Genomic DNA, 18889 nt, shown 5'->3' on the forward strand with positions numbered 1-18889 from the left:
AATTTGGTTTTTCTCTGGAGGATGTGCAGCTCTTCAGAATGTACACCAACACTATTCTTTATCAGGCCTTGTTCTGTAAAAGCACCGAGCCCAGATTCATTTTTACGAGAGCTTACAGTATTCTATTCATAGAGCCCTTTAGAAATAGCAGGCATTCATAATGGAGCTGGGATCTGATTAACCTCCTCGCTTGCCAGCACAATGGCGGGCTACCCTGAGACTCAGCCCCGTAATGGAGTCCGCTATCACCAAGCACACTCCAAACATTCTTCGCACCGCAGGACTCGACGACCAGATTGGAATCCCTTAACTCCCCTCTGCACTCGGCACACAGTGGGGAAACAAAACATCCTCTAAGCTGATGCCCCTGAATCTATCTCACAGCTCCACTCATGTGCTTGTGCATGTGCGCACACATGCACACACATGCACACGCGCGCACAGGCATCCTCTTTATCGCCTTTGTTGCAATTTTTGCATTGGTAATTGTAAACACTTTTAAGTGACGACAGAAAAACAAGGTAGTTTTGTCTCCATACAGAATATCTAACCACTTCTATGGCTTTTCTACGAACACTACTCAGTATACACAATGTATGCATCCACCTATTGTCACATATACTGATGTATCCCTTCTATAGTCTCTATACTAGATTTCTAAAGCTTAGATAGAGTCATATTTACTCTCTGTTGTATCTGTTAGCTGTGTTTTCCAGCATTGTTATATCATATATCGAATTTTATTATACCTCCTTTCATTCTAAATTGTCATGATGGTTACATCCTTTCTTACTTCCTTTAGCTTCTAATATATCATATGAACAATTACAGTGTTGGAGTGTTTCGAATGTGCATCTCCCACCTCAATGTTGCCATCTCCTGGCCCAAAAGGATTAAGCAAGACATTCACACAGGCCTCTTTTTTTTCTGCCGTGGAGCAAATGGATAGCTTGTGCCAAATATGTCAGGGGGAGTGATTACACCCCTCAGTGGCCAGTTGGCCCAACAGTCCGCCCCCAGTGGCCAGCCCTGTGGGGGCTGTCAGGACTAGGCAGAGCGGGGCTTGGTAAGGAGCCAGTCTCACATTTAACAGCCAGCTCCTGCCCTGCCCAAGTGTCATCTGCACCTGCCAATGGGAAACAGTTCTTACCCATCAGATAATGGCTGAGAGGAAATTGCTTCAAGGAGGCGACATTCAAGGATGGCAATATGGAGATGTGAAATATATTCAAGGAGGAGGAGAGGGACCTGGTCCTTGAAAAGGCACACATTAGCATTGACATACACACATGTGCGCTCACACTCACACAGACAGAGAGGCACATATAAATACATCCATACACACACATTTTTATATTTGCACACACACACACACACACACAAGCAAGGAGGTTGTACTTAATCTTTCCTGCTTTGAATAACATAACCGTCCTAGAGAGAATCAAATTTATTCAGTGCCTGGACTACCAAGCAAATTTGTATTTACCTCACCTGATACAGTAACACCCAAAAAGCCGAGGGAATGTGGATAGCGTGTGTGTGTGTGTGTGTGTGTATGCATCCTCATCGTGGATGCACTGAAACAAGGGGATTTTCAGTGGTGTAGTATCTTCTGTGACCAGTTCAGCGATGACGTGGAGAATGAAAATCAAAGTGAAAGTTGGATAGGGATATGTCAAGTCAAATATGTGCCTGCAATCATCACAGACAGAATATCACTGGAGGTTAATGTGCAGGCCTGCTGATCTTTTGTGGCCCTCATCCATGTAGCTCAAGGCGGCAAAATTCAATATGAAGCATGAAATGTGGAGTAGTCATCATAATTGGATTGAAACCCATAGTGGATCCTTTACCAGCAGAAAGTATAAAACACACACAGAGTCCACACTCCATTGTGAGGGGGGGAGAGCAGATTTCAAACAGAGTCCAGTTGTTTGCCAGAGGTTGATGGTCCCTGCTTTAATTAGCCTGTCAGACCCTTTTTCAGAACCTTGTGTTTCCTCAGGGGTTCTTCAAATATCTGATTGTAATATTTATATTATTTATAAGACAATTAAAGATCTGTTTCAGCCTAAAAAACAATTTTCTGGAAAAATTGCCTGCACATGCTTCCAGGGTTTGTTATTGCAAGCAAGTCATCTGATGTTACCATGGCAAAACTTCCACCTGTAGATGGCACTCTCGTCCCTGGTTTTATTCCAAACCTTCAGGGTCGCCTCCCTGTTTTGAAATGACAGGACTGGTTGTGAAACCTGTTCTGCTTTGTTTGTCGTAATGATTCTTTTACAGGCATTTTTTTTGCCAATGGTTACGAGTTAGGATTTTGCAATTTGGACACAAGGCTTGAATTATAATGCCAAATATTTTATGCAACAGTAGCCTACCTGTTTGTACATATGGTCAGAGTTTATTCAGAGACGCTTCTGCATAATGGAGTGCAGCTAGCAACTGTTGTTCCAATCGTTCTCAGGCAGCAAGCATTAGTTACACAGTGGGGAACGGTAGGAGTTGAGTGGGGGTAGAGGAATCTCAGCCAAACATGATTTGTCTCTGAATACTAATGCCTCTTTTGATCTGCCTCGGCTTTTAGGAGATTTAAACAACAAAATCTGTCTTTCCAAATTTCTTAATAGACTCAGCCTTTTGTGGCCAACATGGAGAAATCCTGGAAACGTGTTTACATGGCATCCATATTAATGTTCTGGATTTGTTTAAAACATGAAGTCCACTGAGATCTAATTACAGGGAAGCCCTTTATTATTCATGCTCAGCCCTAATAGACGAATTAATTTATCATAAAATAGTAAGGCATTATATGATTTTCTTATGTTATGCATTTATTTCCATAATTGATCTTTGTTTTACAAATATATATTTTTAAGTTGCCCCTCACATGTCCTACATTCAGCAGCTGTGGAGAAAAGAATTCATCTCTCCTTAAACGATCTGCGAGCATTAGTCACAGAGCTGAGGAAGAAACAGGAAGAAAAGACAATTAGACCTAATAACATCAAGGCTATAAGCACCTATGTGATTTATGTGGCCCTAAAAGCTATTCAGGAACATATTGTGACAGAATGTTAAGTGTGATTAGGGACAGTATGTTAAACATTTGGCCAGTTGCAATCATTTGGAAAGCAGCGAGGATGAGCTGGGGTTGGGTTGAGTGTGTATGTGGGGGGGTTATCTGTGTCTGTGATGCCGCAGGAGGTGCCAAAAGCAACAGAGACCACCAGCCAGTCTGACTGTTTGGCACCTCCGCAGCTGCTGCTCACATGCCTCCACCCTCACGTCTCAACCCAGGGCCAGCACTGAGCATGGGATAATCTTGTTTTATCTGCCTTTCAGACTGCCTAAATGGCTGAGATTAAACCCTCCACATGACCCTCACGGCCGGAGCGGTGACATGTATACCACCAGTTTATTAGAGCACCTAAGGTTAAAGTGAGACGAGGAAACTGATAAGGGGCCTGACCTGAAAATGGCTGCATGAGTTCCCAGCCTATAAGGAAAGTCTGTGCCCATACAAATGTGATAAATTCATATTCTGTGTGGTGAATACAGGTCTGTCTCCCCTCGTATAGTTAACGCAACCGGTTTAGGTATTTAGAATCAGGGGCACTGTCAGGTATGAGGATATTTACATGTGATTAAACACACCACAGATCTTTATGCTACGTTAATACGATTTCAGACAAAATTCAGAGAACTGATTCTTTTACATGTGAATTCCAACAGCATTTGTAAAAGTAGGTTTAATGATAATTTTCTAATTTCATAAGAGCCTTTAAAAAGAAGTGTAAACAGTTTTATACACTGAAACAGAATGATCCAAAAATTGGGAATTTCTTGAATATTTCAATTAAACTATAGTTAAAATGTAGTGTGTAAATCTGCAGTAATGTAGTAGTCTGCAGTGGTGGAACATGCAACCTCCAGCCATACCATAATAATAGGTTTGTGTATTAGATGTAATTATTATATTTATGGCATTCTGTGTCATGTTTTCTTTGTATGTTTGTGTTCCATGACGTGTCCTCTTTGTATTTCATGTAGACACATAATTGTATTTGTTTGTCTCTACTCTGTCAGTGGTTCTCTCTTTGTTTTTTTGTAGGCATGTGATATTTATGGTTTTATGACAAAAAAATTCTCAACTCATAAATAAAACTCCCCTTCTCATACTCCACCTGTTGATTGAAACTGTATATTTTGACAATGTTAAAAAAAAACTGTAACAGAACGACCCAGAACCCACAGAATAACCTTGGTGAGGAAGACAAAATTAGACTGTAAACATTCAAAAGAGAAAACAAGCAGATCAAGTTGATGTTTTCAGTATAAATATTTTACAGAGAGCATGGGGGACCTGCAAACCATAAAAGAAAGAAAGAAAGAAGCAGGAATGCAATTTTCCTGAAGTGGGTGACACGCTGGCTGTTATTCAAAAGGTGGGCCTTGGAGACATTTGTTCCCAGTGGCATATGCCAGGATTACTGCTCCCGGTGTCACCAAATGCTTTTCCTGCCTCCTCTACCTGCATGGTGGCGTGTGAGGTCGAGAAAAACAACCCTTCAAATGGCCTGATCTGAAACGACTGTCTGACTGGCAGCTGACATCAGACTGATTCTGACCGTCATTGTGATCGCTGCGATGTTGAGTGCCAAGACAAGATTAACAATATTCTTACCATTAATTAAAATCATCTCAGTAAGAGAACAGATGGCCAGAGCCATTAATCTGCTGTAATGCTCTTACTGTCACCACACACGTCTTAATCAAGCTGTGATCTGCATTAATCACCTGACTTAGGTGACAAACAAGTATCACTCCTGTGTTAGCTGCGGCTTTGTTGGTGGAGTGGCCTCTGGTGACCTTGTATTGATGCACTGATTGGAAGAAAATACACTGGAACGTGACTAGGTCATTTCATTTGTGTTTTCATCGAGGCAGATGGATCGAACATGACGTGTGATGCACGGATAAACAACTTATCACTGCCTGTACAGCTGCTGTTTTAATCATCACTTTTGTTGCTTTAATTTTAGCCTGAAATATTTTCATCTAAATCTGCTGGGTTGTTAGCCTTTAAAACCGTTGCCACACCAAGTGGTAAGTGCGTGAGACGTTTGATAAGATTGAAGCGTAATCCTCTTAGTGGCAAACAAGTAATTTGGCTAATAATTCTGCATTACCTTCTGACTCCTCACACCCCTCCAATCCTGGATTTCAACACCCAGCCAGCATGGGGCCTGTGGAGTTGATGGCTTTGTGTGTCTGGTAATGGCAGAAAAGTATCTTATGTTTGATCCCCCACCTCACCCCCTCCCTCTCTGGCTTCATATGTTCAGCATTATCTTGTTTTTGATAAAGGGTTGAAAATAAAGACAGCGAGCTGATTTAAAATAACCCAAGAAAGAAGTAGATTATTGAGAGATGGAGGCAATATTTAAAATTTAAATTCACTCTGGAATATTTCTTCCTCCGTGTTGAGTGGCACAAGTGATGATGCAACGCTGCTGCTCTTCCAAGATTAACGATTCAAGTTTTTTCATTGGCCTGCTTTAGCTTACACTCCAAAATACCACTTAATTTTAATGAACCGTGGCGTAATGTGGGATCCAGCACGGGGGAAAACCACTTGTTGTCTTGGTGGATTTAGAAAACAAACTCTGAGCGTTTACTTCTGCTCTATATAGTAATTTGACTGAAGCGTGTTCTGAGTCCAATATCTAAATCCAGCAGCTTCTGTTTGTAACAGTTTGTCTTAACACTGCCTGGTGCTCTCAGGCTTGTATAACACTTTGAAAATGGCAGAGCGGAGCCCCTTATCACCTCTCGCTGCAGAATCACATGTATCTCTGCTGCTCTGTATTGTGTGGGTTTTAACACCTTGCTGTATGTGCCCTTTGGGGTGAAGGGGGGGGGGGACTTAGACAAATTTTACCCAAACTGTTGTGAGGTGTCAAGAGTCTTTTGAAGGGCCGTAGACGCCTTTTAATCAGCACAAGATAATCACCCATATGGTTGACAAAGGTCTGCTTGACTCATGCTCTTTTGTTATCACTACGAGAACTGTTGCTATTGTGTGTGTAACTTTATTTTTTCTTTCAACTGGCTTATTTAACCTTCTGACCTCCTCTAACACTGGAGCCACAGTAATATTCTTTATGTAATTAACATTTAAGGGGTCTGCAACAACACTACTCAATGACCCTTGTGAGTTTTCTCACATTCAAATAAACCTTATAGTTTCCTTTCTTGAAGCATGAATGCCAGCAGTGTTATTGTAATATATACTGTTGTATGTGACTTTCCTCCTGCTTTTATCCAGTGGTGGAAAGTAACTGTCTTAAATAATATACGCACTGAAACAGAGTTTTTGTTTCTTGTGCTGAATTTATTGCATTTGATTAAATATAATATTCTCCTCCACCATTCTTCAGGGAAAACACTTTTTTACTACGCTAATGTTGTCTGACAGCTTTAATTTTCCAGATTAAGATACATGATTGAAACCATTTGCTCCAACAATGTATAATGCATTGTTAAAAGACTTGGCAACTTCAAGACAGTTCAAATTAGCTCCACATGGACCAAGTAGGTGAAGCTGCAGTGCTCAAATAAAACATTTATTATAAAGCACTAAGCAGTCAATCTTCACTATTCATACTTGAAATGCTTTATGTGCCTTCGACAGATAATATTTCGAATCCTCTAATAAAATATTTAATGCATGAATCCACCTGAAAAAGTGTCATAACTTTCAGCAAAGTAAAAGTACTTTTAGGGAACCTGTAGTGCTTGTAATGGTTTCTGGTGAACCATTGTAAATTTTTGCTGCAATTACCACCCATTAGGCTCTAAACTGACATGGATTTCTCTTTTTTTTTGTTGCTTTTTTAAGTTCTTCTGCTTCTACATTATTTCCTCTGATTCGGTGTCAATCCCTCAAGTTTCCAACAGACTTCAACTTCCTCTCATGGAACGTAAGCCTATACAATTCAGTCCTCTAAGTGATTAGTTAATTAATTGCCATGTGCAGATTTATTCAACACTGTTATCAGACTGATTAAAGCTCCACAATCACTTTATCTACTCAACCATTTGCATTGAAAAAAAAGGAAAACAGTGAAGAGCAGTTTGCTGCAGAGACAGACGGATTCCTTTTGGTGGACCACTGGCTGCAAGGCCATTGGTCGTTGGGGACAGGTCATTTGCATATACCGGGGCTTATAGTCCCACAGCAAAGTCAGAGTTGAGCAGAGTTGACCCGATCAGACTTATTGCACAACTCTTTGCACCATTTATATGATTTTCCTGGGCTGTATTTTTGTAGCCCCTCAACATGGGTTTTTGCAGGTTTGCAGGAGTTTTCCTCGTGTTTGCTTTATCCCTGCACTCTGCTCTTTGCACAACCACAAAGTATTTCACCTATGAGGAGGATGCACCGGGGACGGAGATAGGCAATTTGTCCCGGGATTTAAAGATTGAACCAGCTGATGACCCCGACACGTCGTTCCGCTTCATGCAGGAGAGCAACTCCTCCGTGATCCAAATGAGGGAGATCGACGGACTCCTGAGTGTTGCAGAGACTATCGACCGGGAGCAGCTCTGCCCCAGGTCCCCGCGCTGCTTCATCGCCTTCGACATCGTGGCCTTGTCCAGAGAAAAGTTCCAGCTCATCCACGTCGAGATCGAGGTGAGAGACATCAACGACCACGCTCCGCACTTCGCGCGCAACGAGACGGACCTGGAGATAGTGGAGAACGTCCCTCTGGACTCCAGGTTCCCGCTGCAGGTCGCTGTGGACCAGGACGTGGGGGAGAACTACATCCAGAGCTACAACATCTCCCCCTCCGCTCACTTTGCCGTCGAGCTGCGCGTCAGGGAGGATGGAGTGAAGTGCGCGGAGCTGGTGCTGGTGCGGGAGCTCGACAGGGAGGTGGAGGACTCCTACACTATCGAAGTCACCGCTTCTGACGGAGGCGCGCCCGCTAAGTCCGGTTCCATGACGGTGAATATCAAAGTCCTGGACTTCAACGACAACAGCCCGACGTTCGAGCACAGCTCTCTGAAAGTGGAGCTGAACGAGGACGCGCCGGTGGGTCACAGAGTCCTCAGAGTGCACGCGTTTGACCCCGATGACGGTGCCAACGGAGAGGTGATGTACGCGTTCGCGGACGAGTTGGCACCGGAGGCTGCGCGACTTTTCCACGTCGACCCGTACTCAGGTGACGTGACCTTGAAGGCGCGGGTTGATTTCGAGAAGAGGAGGTCGTACGAGCTGAACATCAGAGCCGCGGACCTGGGCTCAAACTCTGTGCCATCCAGCTGCAGGGTTGTCATCGACATCGTGGACGTGAACGACAACGCGCCCGAGATCAGCATCAAACCCATGACCTCCAGCAGCGATGGGGTCGCGTACATCACCGAGGCTGCGGCCGCGGAGAGCTTCGTGGCTCTGATCAGCACCTCGGACAGAGACTCTGGCTCCAACGGGTACGTGCGCATCAGCCTCCTCGGGCACGAGCATTTCACCCTGCAGCAGGCGTACGGAGACACCTTCATGATTGTCACCACCACCACTTTAGACAGAGAGAAGATCCCAGAGTATAACTTGACTGTAGTGGCAGAGGACCTCGGCAGTCCACCTTTCAAAACTGTCAGACAGTACACCATCCGAGTGACGGATGAGAACGACAACCGCCCTCTCTTCAGCAAGTCACTTTATGAAGTTTCAGTGCTGGAAAACAATATTCCAGGTTCCTATGTGACCACCGTTGTTGCCAGAGATCCTGACATGGGGAAGAATGCGAAAGTCTCCTACAAACTCTTAGACTCAGAGGTGTCAGGATCCCCAGTGTCCACTTATGTTTCTGTCGACTCACTCTCAGGCTCACTGTTCACTTTGAGGTCTTTCGATTATGAGACTCTTCAGCAGATTGAGCTGGTGATCCAAGCAGAGGACAGAGGCTCTCCCTCTCTCTCCAGCACATCAACAATCAGGATCCGAGTGGTGGATCAGAACGACAACTACCCATACTTCACCTTCCCCGTGCTCCTCAATGACTCTGCTGACATCCCCCTGCCTTTCAATGCACCCACTGGCTACCTCGCCCTCCGTCTCTCAGCCGAAGATGAGGACGAGGGAGTGAACAGCAAGCTCTCCTACCAGATTGTGCAAGGTTACCCACACTTTTTCACAATGAACAAAGACACCGGGGAAATCGCTTTGAAACAATGGCTGACGTCTGAAATTGGAGACGTGCTGGAGATTAAAATCGCAGTGAGTGACAATGGAAGATCCCCACTTTCCAGCAGTGCCACCATCAGGTTTGTGGTCACAGACACAGAGCCCAGAGACGACCAGGTCGTCATTGTGATGCAGTCAAGTGATGAAGAAGGCTCCATCCTGGATGGCTCGCTAATTATCATTATCATGCTCAGTGGGGGTTGTGCTCTGTTGCTGATTGCAATAGTGGTCGTCGTTGTCACGTGCAAGCTCAGCCGCAGGGGGAGAAACAGTGGCACCAAGAGAGAAGTGTGTCACAGCCTGTTTGACAGCAGGCCAATCCCCATACTCGGCTCCACACAACCAAACATATACACGGGTCAGCGAGGCTTCTTCCACGAGAGGACCTCCTCATCTCTGGATGACTCCTGCCTGTACGAGGAGAGGAGCGGGGACTCGGAGACAAAGGTGAGTGAACCATGACAGCATTCTTTCATCTTTTATTTTCATATGCAGATGATGTTCCCAAGTGCCGCCTTGATCTTTGTGCCAGAAATGGAAAGTAAGCTCACTGCTGTCATTTTGTTTGTTCCCTCAGATGTTCCTGCCCTCCAAGCATTTCCAACCAACATCCGTGTGGCAAGGTGACAAATATTGCCTGCAAGTGAGGTGAGACAACCAAATGCAATTTCTCCTTCTCAAATAGGATAATATTCCACCAGTCAAATCTCACTTAACAGAGACAGTACTTAACATGCACCGTGCATACATTCTGCTGCTTGTGGAATGAAGTTAGATGTTTGGCAAAGAGACAGGCCTCGTGTTTAGGAGGGAAAAAAATCAATAATCAAGCTAATGTGTAACAGTGGAGGCTCATTCTGTATCTGTTGATTGTATTTGCAGTGGCATCGGACACACTGACCAGCTGAGCGTGAAGGACAGTGGTAAAGGGGACAGTGACTTCAATGACAGTGACTCTGATATCAGTGGCGACGGAGGCAAAAAGAATTTCAGCACCTTCCAACCGAGACTAAAAAGTGAGTTTTTCTACTCTCGAAGTTTTTGACATTGAACACGACTGAATAAAATAGAGACGTCCAGTAGAATGGCATAAAAGATAAAAATTTAACATCTGTATCCACAATTTTTTAAAATCTATCTCTCTTTCATGTCAGGTTCATCCAGCGCTGCTAACATCCTATCAGGGGATTGCCAAGGCACCTACTGTGCAATACCATCACAGAGCTTCAGAACCCTCAGAGACAATGCATACACAATAGGCTTCTCCCCAGTGCCGGTGTTCAGCAATCCTCACGGCTATCCCCACTCCTGGAAGGACTGCGGTTATGGCACGAATCGGCCGAAATCAAGGAGCAGCATGCAGGACTTCTACAGGGCCGGGACCCTCCCGTCCTACTATCCTCAGCAGCAGCACGACACTGGTGTTGAAGGTGCCGAAATTCACACACAGGGTCCAACATATGTCACTGTGGCTACGGCATCAGAAGTTGCAACCATCTTTTAAAAAAACTGTTGATAAGCTGATTAAGATGCCCCTGGAGGATGTAAATATTATTTAAACTGAATATAAATATATTTATATACAAATAGTATGTTTAATTATGTTACATAATTTGAGTTTCTGTACTAAATGTTGTTTTAATGCACACTGGAGTTTCTTTTTCCAATAAAAAGGTAACTGAAACAATGAAATATGTTTTTGTCAAATGTGATTATGTGACCCATGTAATGACGTGGGAATCATTTTAATTGAGAAATACAACATTTTAAAGATTAAATATTATCCCCCTGCCATCAGAAATCCCAGACTTCATTTGTAAACACGTAGAACTAGAGAGTAGAGTTTGAGTCTACATGATCAAAACCCCCGTCAGTGATGATCAGATGTAAAATCTCAAGCAGCACCATTACCTGGAGACCGACTTTGAAGGCTCAGGTTGCTCTGTTGAGTTCCTCGCATGCAAATGAGAGTGAGCGGAGCCGATGTTCAAGTGGAAAATAAAGTAAAAAAACATTATTTCGACAAAATCATGCTGGGTGCTGTCACACCTGCCTCAGGTCTCCTGCATTATTCACACAACGCAATGCAACACGTATCAAAACGCCTCACAGATTCCTGAGCGCCATTTGTTGCCATTAGATGTTCATTTTCTGTATAGAAATGTGTTAATCTTTGCAAATGGGACAGAAATACATCTGTTTTCATCAGAATTTTCTTACATCAAAAATAAACTTGCTTCCTCAGCCATACCATCATGTTTTTAGATCTGCTTACCATTATTAACTTAAATTCAGCTCTGAATATGTAGGTTAAGTGAAACTCTGGTGCCAAATGGTTTATTGATGAGATATTGATGAGCTTTTAAACCATATCTGGCACTGGCCAACATCCGCCTGAATACTGGTTATTAGTTCTCCATCTTTTATATGTAGCTGTGGCAGACAAATTATTCAGTGTCCGTAGTGTTTTCAGTTTTAAAGCCCATGTTTATCTCATATCTCCCAAAATAGCACAGCAACAGGATCAAATCAAAGTAAATCCAGGACAGTTGCAAGAAACCAGAGAGTCCATAACTAAATTATGCAAAATAAAATCAATTAAATACATCTTTCATTCAAGGGACAGTGTCCACGGGGAAGCACAGGATGGGTTTCATCAACAACTTCAAATGTACAGGCCCGATTTAATAATGTGCTTCATCAACTTTACAGAACTTGCTCTGGAGCCGATTAACTGAAAAGGCCAACTGAGCATATGCATTTTTAACAATATTCAAACCCTGCTTATTTTCATCGGCTCATGTATGAGTCTCTCACACTATTCTGTCCTCATTATTTTTAAGGTCACTTTAAATGATCCTGTGATGTGTGAAAGTAAATGAGACAAGAGTAAAGGGCCGTTACACATTACATAATAGTCATCTGGGGGCCAGTCCTGAAGAGAAAATAAATACTTTCTAAATCTGCTGCCAAGGAAGAGCTATCAGCAGAAGCTGATGGCAGCATGAGCCATTATTTTTTTCTGCTCATCTGCAGGCAAAAGAGGGCTAAGAGCTGTGCTCATTTGCATAAGCATAAATACCTGCTTTTGTGGTTTTTAGATAGCTGTGATAAAAGAGGGAATAGAGTGGATTAGATGCCTCTTGCACAACTATAAAGCGCTAAACAGAGTTCTCACACGATAACCACAATATGCCTCAGGAAAGGAAGATGTTCAAAACTAATTCCATATTTATGCTGACCTGATGACCCGTTTTATTTAATACTTCTATTCTGCAAAGTCACTACAGTTTGGCAAAGTTAATAACTTTATTTTAAGCACAGAGTCTGCAGAAGATTTCAAGGCCACGCAGTGCAAAAGACAAGCAATAAGAAAGAAGGTCATATTTGTGCCCCCAGTGATGTGCACTGGTCTGACAGATAGCCAATTGTACACAGAGGGAAAATGCATTTATCAGTCAATACAATATTGTTCCCTTCATCATCGCTTCATGTGCTCCTTGTAGGTCAAATAGTTGTGCAATGACCTGACAATTTCTGCCACAAGGTACATTCACTAGCATGGTTTGTGTGTCTGCCACGGCTGAGAGACGGTGTGTTTATTCATATCTAAATGGACTTCACATTAATGTCCTGCAGCAGCTCTCACAGAACATTTCAAATCTCCCAGGGTAATAGACAGCGAGTGTTTTAGAGCTGGTTTTCAGCTCATCAGTAGTCCACTGACAAATGAGTCAGAGCTACACGTCATCTCTAGCCTCTGCACCTGATGGTGTTAGATTTATTTATGACAAATGGATATGAATGTGATTATTCTTTATGGCCCCTCAACATTTCAAGTTTGGGGGCATAATTCCCTATTGTCACCCAGCATGTAAAGATGAAGCTTCTCTGAGTCGATATCGTTTAGTGCTTCCGGCCCATCACACAATGCAACGTTTTTTTGTACTAGTGTGTCATCTTTATCTTTGTCTGAAGTGCCAAGTCTAGATATTGACATTTGGATGCTTTGAGATTTGGAGCAGTCCTAAAAAAAACAATTTCTTTCTGGCCTTTGTTTTCTAGGAAATGAGAAGTTCATTCATCACTAAGGTGTAATTTGCATTGTTTAAGACATATCAAATCAAATGCATTGCCATATTGATGATGAATCAATAAGATGAGTAGGAAAAAGCAACAATTTCTACATAAGTGTAGCTTGTGGATAATATCACGTTCACCACACAACATATGTTGAGGAGACAACACCTGTTTGTAATTTTCTTGCTTTCAAACACAAGTTTATGGTTTAGACACTGAAACCTTCCTGAATTTAATCAGTTGTTGGAAGTAATCTCCAGTATTTTTAGAAAGTGTGCTCACTCAGATTAGTGTATTCCCTCAAATGCTTATTTTAACCTGAGATTCACCTATCAAGGACACGCTCTCTCCTGTTTTCTTGCACACTTGGATTGTTTGAAAAATATTCAAATTATGCTAATCTCAGCTCAGAGCATTGTTTTCTCTCTACGCCAAATTATGCCATATGCTTATGCCTGATAGTAAGAAGGATGTTCAAGAGGGAATCTGGGTCCAGGGTTTGGATGACAAGCACAGAGCTGCCGACTATATGAGACGTGTCAGAACCTCAGTTTAACATGATGCTGTCTTTTCAGTTCCTCCTGGACTGCTGAGATGTAAAATTATTTTTATTTTAAGGTCTAATCTAAATATCTAGCTACCTTCATACCATCTTTTGATCACGGTGTTAAAGCATATAAACTACACTCCATATATTTAAAATTCACTTTTTAGAGAATGCAAATGTTTATTTTAATTAATTAAAGCAAAAAAAAAACAAACATAAAATATAAATTTTCTTTTACTCATCCAGGTTATTTTTCAGTGACTGTGCATTTTAATAACAACCATATAAATATGCCATCATTAGCCCTGAGGCTAATTTTTATCTGTGGTCCCTGGCTAGGTGTGAAGTTGACAGCCTAAAACCTAATAACAAGAATACTAATACCACTACACTTATATACTTGTGTACTTATATACCTAAATGCAATAGTTATTTTGTCTAATCAATAGCATTTTGTTAATCTGTCAGGTTTCTTTATGGAACGTTTGAGAGATGTGTTAGGAATGACAGTGGGCAGCAGAATGCTACTCATTGAAATATTAAATATTTTAGGCTTTGCCACAATTTTGAGACTTATAAAACATTTTTTAAATGATAACATTTTATTTCAAAACACAGTGATGCCTTTGATGATGTTTTATGATATTATGTTCGATTAGAAATGCTAAGTGCAACTAAACTGGTCGGTAATGCTTGTAAAATCAAATGTCATGCCTGTCCACTCAATGCTTATGAAAGTAGTTTCTGTTTCCTTTTAGTTAAAAGCCTCTGAGCATTCAAAGATACAAATATGATTTGGATAAAGATAAAAATTGAGTTGCCATGCGACATTCTCATCACCGCTGCTTGCGTGATTGTGAATTTAGTAATTTATTGCTTTAATATGACGTGTTAGATTTCTTTCATATCTCAGCTGTCAGATATAAATGATGAAGAAGAGATAGAAGCACACTGACATCAAAGATAGTAAAAAAGAATATACAGGTTCATTTCAAAGGAAACATTGCCACACGGTATAATGCAGAGGTGTTACAGTCGTTTCATCTTCACCATCAAACTGCTTTTAGTTGCTTTACTATTGTAGCTTCCTAAATGTGTACATGTTTGAAATGGAGGAAAATGTCAGGTATTCAGATAAACTTGGACAGAAGGTGATTTATAATAATAATAATAATAATAATAATAATAATAATAAGATTTCATTACACCTCTTGTTTCTGCAAACTATCCAGCAATCATATCATAGATTCATACAGGTGAAGTAAACTTAACCTCTCAGTGGCTATTTGAAAACCTATTATGGCCTGATTAATAAGTATATGATGTACAGTATGAGGCAGTGTGTTCTCTTTTGGTTCTCATACCACTAGGGGGAAACATCATTCAACGTAACCATACAAAAAAAAAAAAGTTACAGGCTTACTCCAATGCTATTTACACACAGGGGCCACAGTTCTTTATACAGCAGGGTGGCTTAGATGTGATCCCAGCAATATGATTGAACAAATTAAAGAGACATATTCAATTTATTCCAGTTGGGATTGGTTCATTAGAACATGAAAATATTTCAGGGAAGTGTAATTCATGAGCGCTTGCTGTTGCCATTACAAATCATCAGTTTTAATGTGTCAAGGGAAGCTCTTGTTTGACAATAACATCAGGTAATGTAGGAGTAAGTGTTAGTGCTTTTACATTCTCGCCGCTTGGCCGCTCTTTGTGTGGCCGGTGCATTCAGTGGCAGGTTCTCCACCGCAAAGCATTGAGCTTTCATTGTCAGCTGAAGCACATCTGCGAATGATTCAGTGGCACAAATCCCATACTCCTCTCTTTTCTTCTTATCTTACACTGAACCAATTGTCCAACCCACACACTCTGTAGAGAGAAATTAATATTCTGCTTTATCTTCCCTCCCCTTTAACTGTAAATTATATACATGACTTAATAGAAGCACAGGGGATAACTTTTTCTGTTGAGCATATTTACAATATTGTACAACAAAGGCTCAAATCCCGACTGGGCCTGAGCAGGATGAGCTGTTATCACGTGTCTTTATGAATAAGAAATATCATGGCATGCATGACTGAACTCTGGATGTTACAGTGACAGAAGCAGGAGAAATAACAACAAATATAACCCATCTCCCTCTAAGCCTCTTTGTTATAAGGCATCTGTGTAAAACCAGTTCAAAAACAAAAGGATTCATCTCATCCACTGTGGGAATATTAATTTAGTTTATTAAATGGACACATGGAGTCACCGCTGCTATTTCCAGCCCAGGCAACAGACTGCTCGACCTCTCTCTTAAACAGTAATGGCACTACCTGCGGTTCTCTGTCTGCAGAGTGTGTCAGCTCGCACATCGAGCTTTGGTCCTGAGCTGATGATGATAAATCTGTACCAGTTGTTCGCCAGTTGATTGTGGTTTACTGCTGAGCAGGGGGAGCGTCTCATTGTGTCAGTGCGAGCCGTCATGGAGACAGCTGCCAAAAGGAAACTGAGCCTTTATGTTGCACGCCACTGTAAGGAAGAGAAAATTAGGGAAGGAAGAGAAAGGGAGCACAGAATAATATGTTGCATCAATCAGTCTAAATGACTTGCTTATGTAATTAGCTAACAATGTTTTGTTTCTCCGGTTCCCTGAAGTTATTAGTGCTTCACAGTTAACCTTGAAGTAATTGGAAAGGCTTGGTTGATGTTCCCCTATCTGTACGGGACTGACAGTTTATTTTTTTTCTGTGGATGACTTCCCTCCCCTTCCATGTTGCTACGGTATTTATGAATTAGCTTCCTGTCACTTTACAGTACAGCTTCATACTAATTGGGGATGAGATATATGGGTTATTCACATCCCACTAGGTGGCATGCTGCTTTCCTTCCTTCCCGACATTAACATGACTGAGAATTGTCGAAACTAATAACATGGTGTTGCTCGGGTAATACTGCAGCACAAATTACACCTTCCTTGAAAATGGTATAATCTCTAACATAAATTCAAACACTGGAGCTCTGTAGCCACTGCTCCTCCAAGTAGTCCCTGACATTTTAATTTGATGCTTCATCTGCAATTAGACATGCACCGCGTGGCCACCGGCTTATTTTTATTTAGTGAGAATCAAACATTCACTTTCGACTCCTCTTAATTTGAAAAAGAGAGACCGAGCCACACTCTGTGCAGAGGTTTCACCCTCCGTTCCTATTAAGTATTAATAAGTCGGACTGTGTTTCACTGAAAAATGAATTTAGCTGTCATGGTTGTGACGACTACCGTATCTGCGCTATAGACACAATCACCAGCAGACGGCTGGTGTGGTTGTCAGAGCGGCTGAATGTGTTGTCTGTGAAGAAATGATGAGTCCCGTGTGAGTGGAAAAAGTCTGCTCCTCATGGTTTGATTTTAGTAGAAAACCTCCAAAGACAAAGAAGGAAAGATATTTGAGAACATTTCGGATTGTTTGCGTGTTTTTGCTCTATTTCAGTCTCACACAGGAAAAAAAAAAGAAGTCATGTCCTTTTTAATTTTCTGATAGGCCCTTTCCTCTGTCGGCCATTTTGCTGGATAGATATCTGTCCAAGAAGTTAATTTAAATGGCTTTTTGAGGATGGTGATTGATCCGTTGCATACTAAATAACTTCCCCGGCCTGAGATAAAGTGCCACTGCAGAAAAAATAAGGACATCTCATGAGCTGTCCCAAATCACCACTACTGTTATCACTGTCTCCATCTGAATATATAAGCGCTGCTCGTTCAGCGGCTCTCACCTTCAAGTAATCAAGCACAGACGACTGAAATTTACTCATTGTCAGCGTCACACGTATTAGTTCTCAATTAATTTATGAATGTTATGTTTTGTACTCATTTGATTAATGCCCTGAAATCAATGCTCCTCTCAAGGGCTTTCAGACATATGTCTACAACATGAAATATAGAAAAACAAAGGAGTGCTTTGTTTTCTTTGGGATTGTCAAGAATAGAAGAGGCTGTGGCAGGTTTTCCTTTGTTTACGCTGAGAGATCACAGCCGGGGTCATATTACAAATGTTTACTCCTCCTGTCAAAGGATAAGTTGTAAAGTTTAGCGCACAGGAAATGAAAGATGTAGTGGCATGCTGAGTGCAGACACAGAAGTGATGTCACGTCGAGTGAGCATTTCTCTCGTCTAGACTGGCAGGTGATAGAGGATAAACTCCATTTTGATCTCACGTTGGCTCATCACAACAAAAACACGAGAGGAAAAAAGAAGAAAAAAGAAAAACGTTAAATTTCAGTTATTATTGCCTCAGTCAGCTGATATCAACCGGCACACTGCAGATAACTACACTTCATTCTGTTTGGAGTAATGGATGGCTAGGTTTGATGTTAGCACTTTTATTAAAAATGCAAAAAAACAAATAAACATATCCTCATTAACATTCAGTGCCATGAAGGTGTGATTGATTCCATCATCAACCAAGTTATTTTCCTGGCCAGCGCAGGAACATCAAACGCCATGACCTCCATTATTTCCCTTTTGAAATTGCATTCACTTTATTCGCCTCTCTGGTTCTCCAATACCCTGAATCATTTCTCCTGGGAGGTGTTTTTTTTCTAACCTGCTGCTTCTCTGCCAGTCCTAAGAGCAGTGTAACCAGCAATTCTCTCCCACTGTATGTGGGACACTTGAGCTAAGAGCGAGACCAGACATCTGGCCCAACCTTTTTGCGACACTGCGCTAGATTCAACTCTGCAATATCTAGACGTAGGCCCCCCCAAAGATAAAGTGGCTCACATGTTATATTTATCCCTGATGATGAATACAGTAGGGCTATCAAACCCTCTAAGAGGGAGCAGGGTTGTGAGAAAACAGATTGTTAAATACATTTATATGTCTTTGTTACATGTTTTTTGAGCTTCTCCCGCTAAATAAACACATGATTTATGGATGATGTGATTTTCAAGGGAAGCACGATACAGCAAGAAAGTTCCTAGTGTGAATCCCTGTTGGGCAGGGCTCTTTCTGTGTGGAGTTT

At 41.7% G+C, this 18889-nt stretch overlaps 1 protein-coding gene across 1 annotated transcript; it reads left to right on the forward strand.

Moving 5' to 3' along the window:
- Window positions 1-7278: 7278 nt before the first annotated feature.
- Window positions 7279-10930, forward strand: pcdh8 (protocadherin 8). The gene is made up of 4 exons (XM_020089603.2): window positions 7279-9703; window positions 9834-9904; window positions 10139-10272; window positions 10411-10930. The coding sequence occupies exons 1-4, from the start codon at window positions 7349-7351 to the stop codon at window positions 10758-10760; spliced, it is 2910 nt and encodes a 969-aa protein (XP_019945162.2). The 5' UTR covers window positions 7279-7348; the 3' UTR covers window positions 10761-10930.
- Window positions 10931-18889: the final 7959 nt, after the last annotated feature.

This window comes from Paralichthys olivaceus, chromosome 10 (genome assembly GCF_024713975.1).
Source record: "Paralichthys olivaceus isolate ysfri-2021 chromosome 10, ASM2471397v2, whole genome shotgun sequence".
NCBI classification, from domain to species: Eukaryota; Metazoa; Chordata; class Actinopteri; order Pleuronectiformes; family Paralichthyidae; genus Paralichthys; species Paralichthys olivaceus.